General features: G+C 45.6%; 1 protein-coding gene across 30 annotated transcripts in view; it reads right to left on the reverse strand.

Annotated features, from left to right (window-relative positions):
• SORBS2 (sorbin and SH3 domain containing 2) overlaps window positions 1-18221 on the reverse strand; it is a 673099-nt gene that overhangs the window by 190585 nt on the left and 464293 nt on the right. For 16 of the 30 annotated variants that reach the window (XM_069199887.1, XM_069200019.1, XM_069200027.1 and 13 more), the window contains one exon: window positions 1341-1424. The exons of the other annotated variants lie outside the window; for them this stretch is intronic. In XM_069199887.1, the coding sequence (XP_069055988.1) occupies window positions 1341-1424 (84 nt within the window). The remainder of the gene's footprint in view (window positions 1-1340; window positions 1425-18221) is intronic. 30 annotated transcript variants of the gene reach the window in all.

Raw genomic sequence — 18221 nt, forward strand, 5'->3', positions numbered from 1 at the left:
TGCCTCCACCTGTGTACTTTTATGTACTTTATTACACGCTCATTCCGTGGCCCATTTCCAAGTTCGCATTTGAAGGCTGACTTTGTAGGTAATACCACGTTTCGTATTCACGCCTAATTGTAACAGGCCCAGTGCTTTAAATGGGCCGGTTCTGTCTGGTACTGAGTACTGGCACTTTTTTATTTGGAGGGAGAGAGTACCTGCACTTCTTAAGAAAAACGTAATACTTTTCATTGGACAGTACCGGCACTTCTCAGAACCTCAGTACCTGCACTTCTATTTTTTCCATTTCAAGCACTGAACAGTCAATAATGTAAACTCGAATTACACTGTGAACTGAACCTGAACTACGGCTGCTTGCAAACCAAAATTGTTTTTTTTCCCCCCAGGACTTGTTTAAATCCAAAAATAAAAAATAGAGAAGAGATTACAGCAAAGGCGTGAACCTGTACTATTTATCTCGCTCCTGGCAGCTCATCTTAGAGGCTGCAAGATATCGAGTGATGTATGTCAATACACTTCTGAGGTAGAGCGTTACTGATGCTGAATGATGGAGATGATGGGACGGTGCGCGTGCAAGCATGAAGGTTTTGTGAGGCATGCAGGATAGACACAAAAGGGTCCTGGTTTAGAGTTGTGGGATAATGAACATACTCTATGTTCTGGAGGAGCTGCTACATCCGGAGGAGAATTCTAATATTACATTTCTTCCACCGGCGGAACAGTATGGTGAAGGACGTTCTGCTCGTGTGTTTTCCTCTTAGTATTTATTCCTTTATTAGGTAGCTGTAAATTCAGCCCATTGATTTTGTGTGTCTATCCAAGTTTCGGGTTTGCTACAGTGGCAGGTTGGCTGTTAAAAATTGTGTACGAAGCGTTAAAAGCGGGATACAGATTCCCGTGGTGCACATAGATGAGTGTGGGACTGACCTTCTAAAAAATCATGAACTAGCAAACTTGAAAAAATGAGTTCTGCGATATTAAGCTATAAAAGCACTGCAACACAGCGCGCCTGGCACTAGCATGTCACTCACCTTTATATAAGCTACTTTGGATTAGAACATTTTTGAAGGTGTGTTAATGGGAGGGACGTTTCTCTCAGAGGAGTTTTTAAAAGCAGTGGAAACCACAGGTTAGTGGTGAGAAACATACGGGGGACAAAGCCAAGAAAGGCCGCACTGTAAAGCATGCTGCACTCACTGCACACGAAAGCATGACCGGGTCCACCACAGGGAGGCGGTATGACTCCACAAGTGAGGCTCACCCCTCTTGTTCCACCAAGCCATCACTGTGCGCACGCCGGCCATATCGGCTCATGCTTTCTCGCCAGCCTCACTTACCGGGCGTCCAAACTCCAGTTCTGAAAAGAACTTGTACCAGGGTTCGTTTTCTAAATCTAGGTCATCGAGGTCTACGCGCTCATCCTGACGTGGATGTGAAGGAAAAAGGGAGGCAAAAGGGAGAGTAGACTGAGCACACGTGGTGGAGATGCCATCTTTAACTTATAGCAGGTGCATGAACGAAACCAACACCAACCCAGACGCAGCAACAGTAAGACGCAAGAAAAGTGACGGTGGGGTTCACGCCATGCAAATCTTTCCCCTCAAAGAAGCAAAGCAGTTGGCCTTCTCTGTTTGTTTTACTCTTGCCAGCTCACTTGGGTTGTTTACATGAATGAATAAAGTAAGTTCACACCTTTAAGATTTTCATTGTGAGATTTCTGACACTTTTCTTTAATGTTCTCTGTTCTTGTGAAACCTTGTGGTATTTTGTGAGAGGAGCAATGGTGCAAGGGTTTAGAACACTGCAGTTCACATAGCACTTTGGTTGCTGGACCTTTCCTCTTACACTGTAAACAAGCATTTGCAATGCAACGGGTCTCGTGTTTGCTCATGTTAGAGCTGATAGCGTTGTAAACTCCTAACCCGACTTTTCACCTATCGGCAAAAGTGCATTTATGTACCTAACCCGAAAAAGTGCAATTAACTGTGTAAAGCGCTCGACTTCTGCCAAGCGAAATCGCACTAGTAAAATAGAGAAAAAGTAGTCCACAAGCCGGACAGAAAACAGCGAGCCTCGCATGTTTTCTGTACTTGGTCAATGCGCTCGAGGAGGGCTAGCCACCGGAAAAGGCATGACGTGTGCATGCCTTCGACTAATGAAAGCAAGCATATTTTAATAGGCAAGCCCACGAACCAATGAAAAACACTGACGTGATGTCGACAGGGCTCCGAGCCCTTTTCTAAACCCTAAAGCGTCTCGCTGCGATACGCATGCGCGAGCGAATGCAACGCAGGCTCGACCCTAAAAAACCAATACTTAATGCCTTCTGTTTTCTGTGTTTTATCACTCCCACTAGATGGCGCCATAAGGCTTCTGCATTACCTCGGCTCATGGAAGACCAGCCCTGCTTAAAAGTCATATCACAGGGCATTTTTAGATTAGGGCAAATATCGAATTATTCTTGCACCGTTTTAACTGCATGCCCATGTCTGAAATGTTTTAGAAAAACAGTGGTTGACAAATATGTATGTCAAATACCTGTTCCAAGACGAACCGGTGGGTTTAAGGGGGTCTTTTCTAATTTTAACATTTGAACAGATTTTATGAAGAAGATGTTCGCTTGCACGTGGTCTTGTAAGGGTCAATGTGCAGGTTAGTATCAAGAGGAGCGGTATGATTTAGTGCAGGCTGTTTAAAAATCAGTGATGGATGGCTGAAGAGAGTAAAGCTGGAATTGGTGTCTGCTCTGCATGCAGTCAGTGGTTCTTCAGAGTTTCAGGCCAGCACGCTGTGCTCGAGGGTGCCCTGTGGAAATGCCTGACTCTAGGCGCGAGTCAAGAACAGGTGTGGTTACATAAGAGCACACAGGACCCCAGTGTGTGTGGACATCTCCGGGGGAAGGGATGAGCTGGTGCTATGAAAACCCCATGTCAAGAGTGGGTTTAGAAAGGCCTTCTAGAGGTTGGCAAAGGAAGTTCAGTGGTCGAATATGAGTTTTTCAAATGGGAGTAGGAAAGTAGTTTCAAACATGTAACGTAATTTGAAACCATCTCGTTCGGGCACAAAGGTTTGATATTCAAACATTTCACCGTTACCACAATTGGCATTTTCCTTCCAAAGGACATGAGCTGTAATAATGGGTCTATCCAGCTGACATTCCTTTGAAACATGGCAATGACTGAAGTCCAAGTTAAGGGGAGGGCGAATTTGGAAAAAAACAGTTCTTCATTTTTTTTTTTCAAACTGTTTGAAACTAAAAGATGTAAATGATTAAGGTAAACTCCGTTCAAATGCCTATAACTACACACGTTTTATGAACAGAGAGAATGATTGAGCAGGCACTATCCACGTATCTGAATTTAGATATATGTTTGTAGACTTTGTGCTCCAGGGCCACCTGTGCAAATACCCACAATTATGTCTTCAGGAGGAGGAAGCAGAAATGTGCTTAAGTAAGGCCAGGTCATGTTCCGAGGGAAGAAGTGTGGACGAGAAGGAGCTGTGTAAACATGCTTGTAAACATATGGCTTATTAGAGAAGGCTCTTTGAAAACTCTCACAACCAGGAATGCTGAATTAGGAGGTGGGGATTTACCCTTAGTTAGTAATGTTTCTAGAGTGAGAAGAAGAAGTGGGCATGCACTCTACACTCCCAAGTGCCTAGTGTGATGAAGAGGATGTGTAAAAAACCTGCTCCTCAACTGATCAGGAGCTACGAAGCCACTTATGTCTGGAAGTTTCAGGAGAGGGTGGGCCTGTGTGAGCTGTGCAACCATCTCACTTCGGTTATGTTGCTGGAAGAGTGAGTGAGCTGTAGAGGACTGTGCAAATACCCACTACAGTATGTTTCAAGAGTTCACAACGTACTTGAGGAGCAGCTGTGCAAACACATCCATGTCAATATGAGACTATAAGGGGGCAGTGAGTGAGTTGATGGAACATAAATATCTACATCTGATCAGGACCAAGCAGTGGAGTTTGGAAGAAACTATGCAAACGTGTGTCTGAACATTGGAGAAGAGTATTTGACTTGGAGCTTTGCAAATGCCTGTCTGTGTGTCTGGGTTTGGAGCATGTGTGCTAGAGATCTAGAAAATGGGCTTTCATTGAGGACATTTCCATTCATGCTTGGTCATCCTTAATTACACAGCGAGTGACTGTCGGCAAATGAAGTTCTCTCTCTGTAGATGTAAATTAGCAAGACAATTAGCTGGTGTATAAGCAAGGTCATTCATTCTTTACAAGAGCCACTCTCCGGGCTCATCAATACAACAGAGAGGAGGAAAATATAAACTGTTTTATCTAGACAGTCCATCAATATGGAGTGCAGCCATTACTGTGTCAGCCGAAGTGCGCTGGACCGCTGCTTCAGCAGCGTCATCACTCCACTCATGTCGTGCCCCTCTGAGATGTCAGCCCTTGTTTCACGTTGTGGTTTTACGAGAGCGTAACACAGCACTAATAACATCCCATAAGGCCATTCACACTGATACATGATGCTTTCTTTCTCCTCGCATGGTTCCAAGGTACTGAGGGCACACCAAGCCTCGCCCTGGAATTGCTGGGCTTAGCTGTATGACACTGTATCGAGGTTGTCTACATCGCCTACAACAATACTGCATCCTGTGTACCGAACTACCAACATGTTGTAAGGTAAGTATACATGTACTACTCTTAACTGCAACACTCAATGTAGTGGATGCAATATTGTCGTACAATATATTGCATTATTGCCAAGGTATATAACATGCAATGGAATGGATGGAATATTGACGTGCAATATATCGCATTATTCCTAAGGTATACATACCATGCAATAAGAATGATCCATACCAATGGGCTCACCCCAGTGCAGTCCATGGTGGTTTGCTTTGTTTTTCTACCTCCCATGGGTCTCAGATGATATATCAGGTCCAGTTCTTTTACTTATGCCGATTTTCACACGCTGCAAGTGCTCAAGCGCATTTGTTTTGGTTTTCTCTTATGAGTAAATGCTATAATGGAGATAATGCCATGTGGAATCATACTGGCTCTACCACTTGTTAAATCTCCACATATCCCTTTACCGCTCTTCTAATTTTCAATCCTTATAATGACCACTGCTCAAAACTATGTCTTACAACAGAGGCTTCACCACAAATTCTTGTTTTCACACATCGGTCTGTTGAATATGCTAAACTAGCTGGTGGGAAGAGTAATTATGACTAAGAGGTCAATAACAAATGGAACAGGACACGTTGGTGAGCTTGGGAAAGACACACATAGATGCTGGCAGTAGTTACATCGTGGCCGTTTTATAATTAAGAAATACCTTTGCACAGTGGTCATCTGAAACAAAAGCGTATGGGAAATACTGTTAGAAAGAGTTGGCGCAGGAAGTCTACATACCAATTGTGGGTCCGTTTTTAGGGATTAATATAGCATCACATGCAGTGACCATTCAGGTGCCCATTGGTTCAGTCAACACAATTCAGTTGTGGTCCTGACCACGGCCTCAAGTGGCTGCAATATGCTGAGAAATGACTGAACAATGATGAAGGCGGATGAGATTGGTCTTGTGTTGGTTTGAGATTGCACTAGCTGATTTGGGGACACCTATAGCCCTGCAGCGGATATAATCCCAAGAGGAATTTCAGGGGCAGTAAATGCAGGCTAGTGTTATGAATATGTTCACTGGGGAACAGCATTCTGGGAGAAGACAAAGTTTAATGTGCAGAGAAGAATATGGTGTCCTGGTACTGGTCTGGATTAGAGTGGACATGTAGGTGAAGAATACGTTAGACTCTGTCATGGGCTCTGAGACACTTCGGACACGAAGCAAGTGGCAGGTAAGGAAGGACTTGAATTCCAACCATAATAACAGAGGTCACAGTAGTCAATTTAAGGCTTAGATTTCAACCATAATAACAGAAGTCCTCGGAGTCAAGACAACATCTAGGTAGAGTTTCCAGGGCGTGGTAGGAAGATGCATGCCCATGTTATAATATTCTGCTGTTTCACTCTATTTTCCTAATAAGGCTTTTGTGGTCCTCCCCTCTTATGTATGTGTTCCCAGCCAAGACAAAGCATAGCCCCCTTTGCCATTCTAACCCTCAAACTATCCCTCCCCTTGTTGTTCTTGCACTTGTTCTGAAAACTTATTTATTTCCTCTATGGTCACATTTCTTTTCTTAGCTCCTCAGTCCCATTTTATGTTGTTCAGTGACAGAAACCTTAATTAATGTTTCTTCTGCCTAATTGTACATCTCTGCCACAATGAAAACATTGAACTCCAACACGTATTCATATTAATGCCTGTGTATGAATGTTGTTTATTTATTTAGAGTGGGTAACTTACATACAAATAGGATTATATGCAACCTGAAAGTGGGCACATTCCTTGGTGGGATCTCTGTGTTAGGAACTGGATAAAGTGCCACCCTATGCCATGAAGTAGCCGGGTCAACCAATAGTAGGAACGAGAATGAGTAAATTAATAATGCCACTGAATTTAAGCATATAGTACCAAATTTCCCTGACCCTCATTTAAGAAGCTATAGAATCATAAAATGATAAATGTTTAAATAAAAATATAAAATATTACATGAAAGACGATATTGCACATCCATATCCTTGCTGGTGAGAGAGATACATCAAAAGGTAGCAAGTGTGAGCAAAGCAAACATCATACATGTGGAATGCTATAAGGTAAGGGCAGAACATTCAATAAAATGCAACTAAAGCGAAACATGTGAAAGACCGTGTTATTGGTGCGTGGCATGCCTCTGCGACACTGCCTGCGGTGGATGGGAGGAAGATGACATCACACCAGGTGTAGACTTACAGTGACTTGTAGAACAAGAAAGGTACACAAAAAGTTCTAGTCTATTTACCAGACAAGTCCTAAAAGTGCAGAACAAATAGGCTGCACCAATTTAAGTTCTTAAAAATTGAAACAAAAAGCTTTATTTTCATACGTCTGCAGACAATGTGTGATAAATAGATTAGACCTAAATTCAGTGAGCCCAGCTGAGAACTCTGTCATTTTCAATGGCCCTATTTGTAAAGTTATAAATCTGTTCTACTTGTGTTACTCTGACGTTTGGAGCGTACGTCTGAGCTTTTATGAATCCATCAAGAATTCTACATGCGTTCCACGAAATCTATGACATAAGTAGATTTCGTTAAGATGCCAACTGCAGAAAATTTAGCATGTGGAAAGTCCGCCAGGTGGAATATCTGCATGCATAACTGACGTGCAAATGTGCATTTATACATGGATTTTTTTGTTCTTTTTCTTTCCCATGAAAAATATATTCGTCATGGAGAAAGCCCTCCACATGCACTCAGTTACATATGGGCCTGTTTTCCTTCCCTTTCCTTCATTTGATAGGCAGTTACTCTTATCTTTCAAGAAAGCAAACCTACACGCAATACAAGGGTGGGCAACTACTTGCAAGGGGTACAGAAAATCTACACATTTGTAAGCATTTACCACTTTAAGCAGTATGCCTCACACAGAAAAGACCACAGTTCAATCCCAAACGCTGTATTTGTGAATGGTGCAATTCGATTATACTGGAAAGAAGTGTGATTGAGTTAAAGTAGGCTTTGAAGAGGGAGATGCTTGCAAAAATCAGATAAAATGACCATCTGTGAAAACATCAAATAAATGGGGGGGGGGGAATAAAGACATTTCTCAGAGGGGGGCTTGTCCTAATTACACTCCACTGACCTTTTGGCCAGCGTCCGTCACTCGCTCCTGAGTGGCCACTGTTGCTGTTGCTGCCGCTGACTGAGCCTGCTGGCTTTGTTGATCGTAGCCTGTCTCCCCCTGCAGGCACCCACCTGTGCCTCATCCCTGGTGGCCTAGTGGCCATCTGCGTCTGTCTGTTTTTTCCTCTTTTACTCATTTTTGTCAGTTTCGTTTGCTTTTTGTAGTCTGTAATCTTTTGTATCTTCTTGTCCGCTCTTCCTGAGCGAATGTTTCCCCGCTCCCTGCCACTGCTGCCCCACAGCCCCGCCCTCGTATCTCTTTCTCGCCCTCCCGCCTCCCAGCTGACCAATCTGTCCACCCCTCCCTCTGCTTCTTAAGAGTGGCTGCTGTACAACAAAGGCGCGCCAAAGCCAAGACTATCTGCGCCCGTCCACGTCCGGACTGCATCTAATGCCACAGATCTGGGCTCTTGCACCATCGATCGATATGACACTGGAACCCTCCACGCACTGAACCCTGGGCGTCGGATCACCTGCTATCATGTTTCCCCCAAGAACACCCACAGACCATTTTCCTGATGCAATTACCACCCTAACCTTATCTGCATGCCAAAAGCCAGACCTCACAGCCACAGAACCGCCAAACACTACTCCAGACCACCTCAAATGCATTCTCCTCAACATCTGTTCCCTGCACAAGCATGCCATGGAGCTTTGGGAACTTGATAGACTCCACCTGCCCAGACACCTTCTTCCTCTCTGAGACATGGACAAACACAACATCCGAACCGGACAGCCATCCCCAGCGACTACAAGCTGCTCCGCAGGGAGCGACCCTCCAGACCAGGTGGCAGTATAGCCATTTCTCCCAATACCACCCTCCAACTAACGATCAACACACAGGACCTCTCCCACAGTCGAGCACCTTCACTTCTAAGTGCACGCCACCTGAAGACAACCACCCACGACACTCTCCTCCACAGACCACCTGGATCATGCCCAGCTTTCAGCGACTCCATCATCGAACTCATAGCCTCCCACGCTCTCACCTCCGCCAACTACATACTCCTCTGAGACTTCAAATTCCACATTGATGATCTCAACGACCACAATACCTCATCACTACTCAAGAACCTGGACACAATCGGGCTCAAGGAACTGGTCTCCTCACCAACGCACATCGCCAGGCACACTCTCGACCCCATCTTCTCTGCCAGCAGCAACGTCACCATTGACGACTCAACCCGCTTCACTGGACTGACCACTACTGCATCCACTTTTCCATCTACACACCTACAGCGCATTCTTACACCACTCGCCCCTCCACAGGATATGGAACTAAACCACAGAGGAGCAACTCGCCACCCCTGACACAACAGATGCCAATACCTCAGCAAGCAACCTCTACAAATGATCAACGATTGTGCCAACACCCTAGCTCCTTTCCCAATGACCACAGGGAAACATACCACCAAGAAAGCCGGCTGGTTCACCCCGCACTCCAGGAATCAAAGTGCACCTGCATGAGGCTGGAGAAGAAATGGAGGAACAGCAAGTCCCCGAAAGACCTTGCAGCCTTCAAATCTGCCACAAGATCCCACAAGGGCCTCATCAGTTCCACCAAGAAAACAGCCCTGCAGGGCCACATCACACCACCACACACAAAGAACTCTTCAATGTCATCAAAGAATTCGCCAAACCTCTAGCTGAGACCACAAACATCCCTCAGGACCTCTGCGACAGACTAGCCACCTCCTTCCATCAGAAAATGAAGGACACCTATGACAGCTTTGGACCCCAAGACCCTCTGAGCTCACAAATAATGTCTTAACCAGGATCCACTGAAACCCCATGGCCCTTGCATGCCTGGAACCCCTCATGACGAACGAGGCTCACTTCATTATGATCAGCATCCATTCCGGAGCCCCTACCGACCCCTGCCCCAACTAAATCTTCAACGAGGCCAGTGCCTTGATCGCACCGGAGCTCCGCAAGACCATCAACTGCTCCCTAGAGTCAGGAACCTTCCCTGAGAACTGAATGCACGCCCAGATCCACCCGCCATTGAAGAAACCCACAGCCGACCCAACGGATCTCAAGAACTACCACCCAATCTTGCTGCTGCCCTTCCCAGCTAAGGTCGCTGAAAAAGCAATCAACAATCAGCTCTGCTAACACATTGAGGACAACAACATCCTGGACATCTCCCAATCAGGATTCAGAACTAACCACAGCACAGAGGCTGCCACAGATGACATCCGCTGTCTCCTCGACTGCAGCCAAACAGCTGCCCTCATCCTACCAGATCATTCAGCCGCCTTTGATACAGTGTCCCACTGCACCCTTTGCACCAGACTCCACACAGCAGGCATCCACAGCAAGGCCCTTCAGTGGATACACTCCTTCCTGACAGGCAGAACACAGAGAGTCAGGCTCCCACCACACTAGCCAGAACCTACAGAAATTATCTGTGGAGTACCCCAAGGATCCTCGTTGAGCGCCACGCTGTTCAACATCTACATGTCCCCGCTTGCCCCAATTGTCAGGAACTACAGTATGAACATCGTCTCCTACGCTGATGACACCCAGCTGATCATCTCCCTGACTAAAAACCCCTCAACAGCCAAGAAGAATTTCAAAGACGGGATGGAAGCAGTTGCCGCCTGGATGAAGGAGAGCTCCCTTAAGCTGAACTCAGACAAAACCAAGATCCTCATCCTGGGACCTTCCTCCTCAGCCTGGGATGACTCCTAGTGGCCCTCAATACTCAGCACCCTCCACCCTGCCCCCACAGACAATACATGAAACCTCTGCGTCGTCTTCGACTCATCGTTCACCATGACCAGACAGGTCAACTCTGTTGCATCTATCTGCCTCCACACCCTCCGACTCCTACGGAAAATTTTCTGATGGATACCAAGCAACTGCCGCAAAACCGTGACACACGCCTTCATCACAAGCAGACTTACTACGGCAACGCTCCCTGTGCCGAAACCACCAAGAAGAACCTGAGCAAGCAGCAACAAATCCAGAACGCCGCCGCCAGACTCGTCCTGAACATCCCTGTGATAACACATCACAGGACACCTGAGAGACCTCCACTGGCTCCCCAACGATAAGAGGATCAATTTCAAACTCTTCGTATATGCCTACCAAGCCCTCCACAACATTGGACACAGCTACCTCAACCACTGCATGACCTGGTAATCCCCTTCCAGACCTCTCTGCTCCTTCCAGGAGTCGCTCGCCACCGTACCCCACATAAAGAAGTCCTCAGCTGAAGGAAGATCGTTCACCTACCTGGCGGCGACAAAAGTTTGGAACACCGTACCTCTCCACCTCAGACAGTTGCCATCGCTACCTAAATTCAGAAAGGACCTCAAGACTGGACTCTTCAACTGATCCCTGAGGACATACCCCACAGGAGACCCTATGGATGAGAAGCGCGCTCAAAAAATAACTAACTGATTGATTGATTGATTGAATTACACATACACCGAAAAAACTGCATCAAGTTCTCATCTCTGCAAATTATTTGCTAAGATGAGACCCTGATGCAAGTGTGACTACATGCTCGCCTTACCACTGGAGGACCCATGGAGCAGAACGTTTGCTTTTTATATGTATTACAGAATATAGAACCAAGAAGGTAAAAAGTGTATTTGCACATGCAGTGTGTTAGAAGTTGCTACACTTTGCTGTTATTGGAGGGTCTAAGTAGGAGTGGTATCAAGGAGTGTAATCCTTGGTCCTGACAAAAGCGACAGGGAAGGTTGGCTTGAAACATGCAGACCATGTAGAAAGAAGGGTCATTAAAACTACACATACTTTCTACATTTCTTCCCTTTTTAATCATACCGTCTGGAGGAGGGAACAAAGCATAGCTTTCCTACCCGGCAGGTATTTTTCATTCACAATAAAACCACTCTAACTCTTAGTTACCATCATTTAGTGTATACCTGTTCTGGGTAAGGGTAATACCAAAAAAGTCTTGCCGTTTTTCTCCCTGTAAAATGTTTGTGGAGTAAACCATTACAGAGTAGGGCTCCGTTTTGTTTCAGTGCATCTGTGAAAGCAGCCAGAATAAATTATCAAAGTAAATTAATCACCACGGGTGATAGAGTACAGCACAGAATGCTTACTTTCTGGAAGTCCAATTAACAAGCTACTTTCTTTGTTACACTCTTACTGGTTGGTACTGCGGATTCCTCGACTTGTGAATATCCCACAGGCTGGGTCTGGAGATCTTTTTCTTGCATTTCCCTCACATACCAGTAGGTGGCACTGTGTGGCTCTGCAGCGACAGTCCCACACCTGAAGTGCTGCCGGAGCCCCATATAATCCCCACTTCTGCGGGCTGATGTCGGTTTCTTTCTGAACTCTGTCCGCTTCATTGGAACAGAGTCATTGTTTGATCAGGTTTAACAGAGTGCAGATCAATAAGTTGGTACATTTTAAAATGAAGAAATTAGTCCATGCCACAGAACAGGCAGGTGGGAAGGCCCGCGAGGTTTCTGCGGTAAGACAGACTATACACCAGAATGGGCATTACTGATGGTAAGTAACTTGTTCTTCTGATGGATACTTGTAAATGCAGATTCCTCACCTTGTGAAGATACCAAGGCCGTGACTCTCAAGTTAGAGGGTGTGTGGAATGGCTCATACCAAAAAGTCTTTCAGACCTGAGCAGGCAAAATGCCCCTCCTGACAGACCTGGCTATCAAGGGAGTAGTGCTTCATGAATGTTGTGGCATGACAGATGTCCTAGAAGGGCACTCTGCATGTCTGTGCAGTGGTAGCAGTCTTGGCCCTGGTGGAATGAGGCCTTAAGCCCTCTGATGGCTGTGTCTTGGCTAACGCATAGCAGATTTTGATGCAGAGGTCAATCCACCTTGAAATAGTTATTTTCTGCACTACCTTACCATTTTTTTCATGTGAACCTGAGAAACACCTTATCGTCCACCGATGGTCCTTGGTGCAATCAACAAATAAGCTCAAAGATCTTTTGGGATCCAAACGATGGAGACTCTCTTCCTCTTTCAAAAAATGAGGAGGAGCCAAAAATTCTGAAATGTTGATGGATTGTCTGATGTGGAAGGCCTCATAACCTTAAGCTCTAGTTCCCAGCATCAATTTGTCTGAAGAAAAGGTGGTATATCGACTTTGCTGGGCAAAGCACAGCACAAAGAGCAACACATTAGACAATTTGCCTTGCAGCAGTTCCATCCACTGAGAGGTCCACAAACTTCCCCCAACATCCAGCACAAATGTTTTTGATGGCAGGACATCTGACCATCAAGATGACATCCACTACCTCAGGAGGAAGGCTGAAAGGAATCAGCTGTTACCACTCAGCCTCCACACATGGAGGTGTAGGTTGAGCAGGCCTGGGCATAGGACTTTGACCTTCTGTTGCAACAGTGGATTTTCCCAAAGCAGCGTTCTGATCGGGGGAACAGATGCTCAAGGCCAGACATTCAGGGAACCATAATCTCCTGATGACTTGGGCCTGGTCGTTCTTCATCATTCCTCATCTTCTTCAGAACTTTGGGCAGGAGAGGTATCAAGCTCCGCTTTAGGCAGAAAGTGTCTCTGAGGAAGAGCTGCCTGGGGAACTTCAACATGCAGAAGCTTGGACACTGCACATTCTTGACAGTGGTGAAAGGATCAACCCAGGGTACTCCTCATTGCTGAAAGATGCCCTGCTCACCTCTGAGTTTAATAGCGGTTTGTATTCTTTTAGGCAATGCTGGTGAGTTCATCTGCCCTGGCATTCAAAGATCCTGCCAAATGGTTGGTTACTAGGGAGATTGCCTGGCTTCTCAGAGAGTTCTAGAGGCACAGAGCCTCTTGGCACAGGACACAATATGCCACTCTGCTCTATTTATTGCAACACAAAATGATCATGGTTTTGTCCAGGAAAACTTGAACCAGCCTCCCATTGATGGACGGAAGGAAGGCTTCTAGTGCTAATCGATGGGTGATAAGGAGGTGGGTCTCCACTGGATACCAGAACCCTCTGATCTCCACCTCACCAAGAATGGCCTGATGATGGACTCAATGGCTCCTTCATCTGAAAGAGCTTGGACTTCATTTTGTAAGATAAGTAAGTGGTCTTCAGACAGAAGCTCTAGTGTATGTGGTATATGCAGCACAATGGAAAGGAACAGTAGTAAATATCCTTCCTGAATGATTTGAAGCACCCATCCTTTGGATATCTTGCTCAGCCAACAGTGGATGTAATATGATACCCTGCCTCGAATGGGATCATCATGTGCAACAGAGAGCAAGATAGTGTGATTTGGTGTGGGTGGCAGGAGGGGCAGGAGACTGAGCAGTACCTTGCTCCTGAGGGCCTTGACTTTGCCAGCCGAATAGCCAACCCCAATCTCAAAAGGTCTTGGGTCTCTTGTTCCATATGTGAACCTTGAATTTATTGATGAGGTAAGCCTCTTCTGAAGCTTTCAAAGAGGAAAAACTGTTGGGGATACTGCTGCATCGGTGTAGAAAGACCGAGGAAGTGCACTATGGATCAGCTCTCCATGGAGCGATCTAGGGCCGAGTCCACATTATCTTTGAAGAGACGGATGTCATCCAAGGCATGTCCATTAGTAAAACCTGTACATCACTTGGAAAACCCTGGATTTAATTTGTGTGTGGTGCCGGAGCACTACACTGCTATCAACCACCCTGCCCAAGCTGTCGGTGGTGTCCAGCCCAAAGAGGGTGACTCATTTCTATGCTTCTCAGCACAAGATTGGAGCAGAACTTTTTAGGGACCGTGAGCAACATTTTACCAACCATGTCCCATAATGCATGTGAATAGCCTCCGAGGAGTGGAGAGCAGGGCTGGCTGAAGAAAACATTTGCTTTCCGAATACCTCTACACATTTGAGCTTTCTATCAATAGGCATGATAAGGAAGGTATTTTGGTTGAGTCTGTTTGTTGATACACTAGGGTTCCAGACGTGGGATGCTGGAGGAGGAAAGGCAGGTCTCCAGAAGCAGGTTTGTGCTAACTAGCAACCTATCTGTTGACTGGACGGCAAGAGCCTGGCCCAAATTCCCATTATTATGGCTGTAAGTGCCTCGTTAAAGGGGGAGAGTGAAACTGTCCAGGTTGTAAGACTTCAGTGAGGACACTGGTCTGGACTTTAACCAGTAGGAAATGGAGGTCCAAAACGTCCGCAGCTCTCCATATGGCCACAGCAAAGGAAGCAGATTCCTCTGTCGAGGTGTCAGAGGGCGAGGAGTTCAACTCCGTGTCCGAGGAGGTGTCAAACCCACAGACATCCTGTAAACCCATAAAAAGATTCTCCTCATCACAGTAGTGGGATAGATCATCCTCATCAGTTCCATCCTCGTGTTGATCGGAGTCTGGGGCAAGGGGAACATATCATGGCCTGGATAATGGCATGGTCCCATCTGAGTAAGAATTCGGCTGAATCGGCTGCATTTGAGAATGAGTGGGGGACAATTTCAGTGAAGACTATGCCGGATTCACTTCTGAGTCGAAAAGAACAATAGATTCTTCCTCGAGCATCAATAAGCAGGGACCAAGTGCTGGTCTTGGTGCCAAATGAGAAGCTGGAATGGGTGTCGGCACTGGAATTGGGTGGACCCCACAGTGAAGTCTAGAGGCTCAGCCAGTGATGAGGACAGATCTGCGGATTGGAAAGCTATCTTTGCATCCTCATGGGATAATGGTGCCATGTTGTATTTCCTTTGACGCCTTATTAAAGGATGCCACAAAATAGGGTTGCAGGGAACTTCAGTTTCAAATAGACTCTAATTTTTGCAAGGTTTACATATTCTGCACAGAATTCCTTTGCTTATTTATTAGAAGATGAAGATGAATACTGGCAGCAACAGCTCTTCGCATATGCCAATGGGGTAGATCACAGAAGCCATCCAACCTTCATATTAGAAGCATGAAACTGGATCATTGTTTTTTGTGTCCAACCATAGCCCCTCTAAAGGGGGGGGTAAAATAACCAACCTGCTTTGAAAACGGACTGGAGGACATTGTAAATAAAACTGTTTTGCCTAGATTAAATACCTGACTATGCGTTCAATGTTCTACTTAAACATACGTTACAGTGTCTCCGACAACATGTTTTTTAAGTCAATGCCTCCAATCTTTACACTCTGATTCATACTGTAATAGCAAATGTGCTTCTTGTTAAAGTTTGTGTCATGACATGACCTCCCCACATGTAATGCTCGGTGGGTCACAACTCTGTCAGAGCGGTGCTGGCACATGGGAGTACGACTGTCAGCACTGCCAGGTGGGGTAATAAGTTAAGCCTTTCTAGCATCAAGGAGGGTGCAGTTCGAAGATTGCTTTGCACCCACCCTGCTAAGATTTGTGGCTTTCAAAATGGCGCCACTTCTCTCCAAAACAGGTAGGAATTTCTAAGAGAAACGAAGCTTTAAATAGGGGTTAGAGGGTCAGAGGAAGTCTATGCAAGCTTTCAAATGCTAGGGACACTGTCTTCTATGCTGAGGGTTGCCCTGGATTTGTGTTTTCTGTCTTTAGTCCCAGATTAGGTATCTTTTCTCTTGTTCTTCTTCCTTTTGATAGCCTTTGTCTGACGTTCCCACTTCAGTTTTTTTCCATCGCCGTTTATTTATTTCCTTTTCATTATCGTTCTAAGTTTGAATTTAGGGAGGATATCTTGGCCCGAATGCTGGTGTTTACTGTGTTGCATCTGTTGTGATGACATAACACTTCTTACGGTGCCAATTCTGACTCACCGGTTCACATTCGAGCCAGCTACTGATGCATGATAGGTTGGTCATTTTGAAGGCATCTGTACCAGCTTGCTTGGAGATCTTACATTCCAGCTATCATTCGCCCTATTATGGTATGGTTGCTAAGCACTAGCATGCTTATTGCCAACAAGATTAATTATTTGCCAGGTGACTATGTGTCACGTGGGGCTAGATCTCAGTAAAAGACTGGATTTGAAGGATAGATTGATTAGTAAACTGATGGCCAGCCTCATGGTTAGGTAAACATTCAGGAGGAGGTGAGTGCTTTGGTTACCAGGATAGTAGAAACGTCTCTGAGATGCCTTCCAAATGTGAAAAGCCACTCCAAATTGTTAAAGCTCACTCGTATGCCCGGCCTGTGCGGCCTCCCGGGTTCAGATCTCCTCTCTCCCACAGAGATGAGGCTTTCATGCCTGTAGGAGATATGGTGTAGTTAGAGGGACACAATGGTGCGTAAAAAGACGCTGGTCGGAAGATTTCACAGAAAAAGGACATTTCTGCCATACGAGACTGTGGTGGGCGCTCATGAAAAATGTGTCAGACTCGAAGAAGCCTGTTCCTTTGGGAGTGAGGGGGCTGAGAAAGAGCTGTTAGTTCCTATGAGCAAGCAAGACACGAGCACGGTGAAAAACTCTGTCTAGAAGGCAGCAGACTGGCATCATATGTAGTGACCAGAGTAACAAACTCTCGCAGGTCATTCGGGAGCAATGCGAGTTTAATTCAGATTCCTCAGTGGGAGTAAACATTACTGAACCAATGATCATCAATATACTTACTTCTGGGAACGGGGCAGACAATCTGATTAATTAAGTGAGATAAAAGATGCATTAGTTCAACAAACCTTTTTCTGTTTTATCTCTATTTGTCCTGACAGGGAAATCTCTTCCCTTAAAAAACATAAAATATTAAGGAAGGAACTTGTATTTTTGACCCACAATTTTCATGTTTATAACACCCATTTTGTCAATAAACACAGGTGCAAATTGGTCGTGAGGAACCATATGCAGGGCCTGTGAATGCCCACAAATGCAAAGGGGAGCCCACATTAATCCTCTTATCCCTAAACATAGCTCTAAAACATCTGCAGGAACAGCACACGTTCCATGTTGCTTAGTTCCCTCTGCAGGAATACGCGTCCTCACATCCTCGGTGTGTCATTTGCACCCCTAATTTAGGTTTAGATGTTCTAGTGCGAAAGGCTGACTCCGAGTTTGGAAAGCTTTTTCAGTCTTCAGTTACTGCAGAAGTAGGCATGAGGAGTACAGCAAGGCCCAGAGAAGTCAACCCAACAGTTAGATTGCTCACAGGCCCTCATCGGCTGCATGTGGTCAAAAACCCACGGTTGGCTGAACCACATGTAACCAACATTTGAAGTTCTGAATGGTTATCCTGTATTGTGCCTTGGTTAACTCGCCCGGGTCCCTATAAAGTGCACTAACGAACATTCCACTTTAAGCACATCTCTGGCATAGCGTTGCAATCTTTTAACAAGGGGTTTTCTGTTCAGCAGCGCCATATCCAGGGAATTCTGCCCAAACGTTGTCCACAGAGTGGTGATACTACTCTAACATATGCTTTAAAACATATTAGGACCTGTGAGGCATTTTCTTTGCCCAGACTTAGTTACACTCATGTTAAAAACAGCAGACCTTACATCTCAGAGAGCTCTGCAACTGCAGATACAGCTCTGGGCAAAGTGCTTAACTTTGTGAATGCAAAGTCCACATCCAATAACGCGCACAGTGGGCA

Source organism: Pleurodeles waltl, chromosome 1_2 (assembly GCF_031143425.1).
Source record: "Pleurodeles waltl isolate 20211129_DDA chromosome 1_2, aPleWal1.hap1.20221129, whole genome shotgun sequence".
Taxonomy (NCBI): domain Eukaryota; kingdom Metazoa; phylum Chordata; class Amphibia; order Caudata; family Salamandridae; genus Pleurodeles; species Pleurodeles waltl.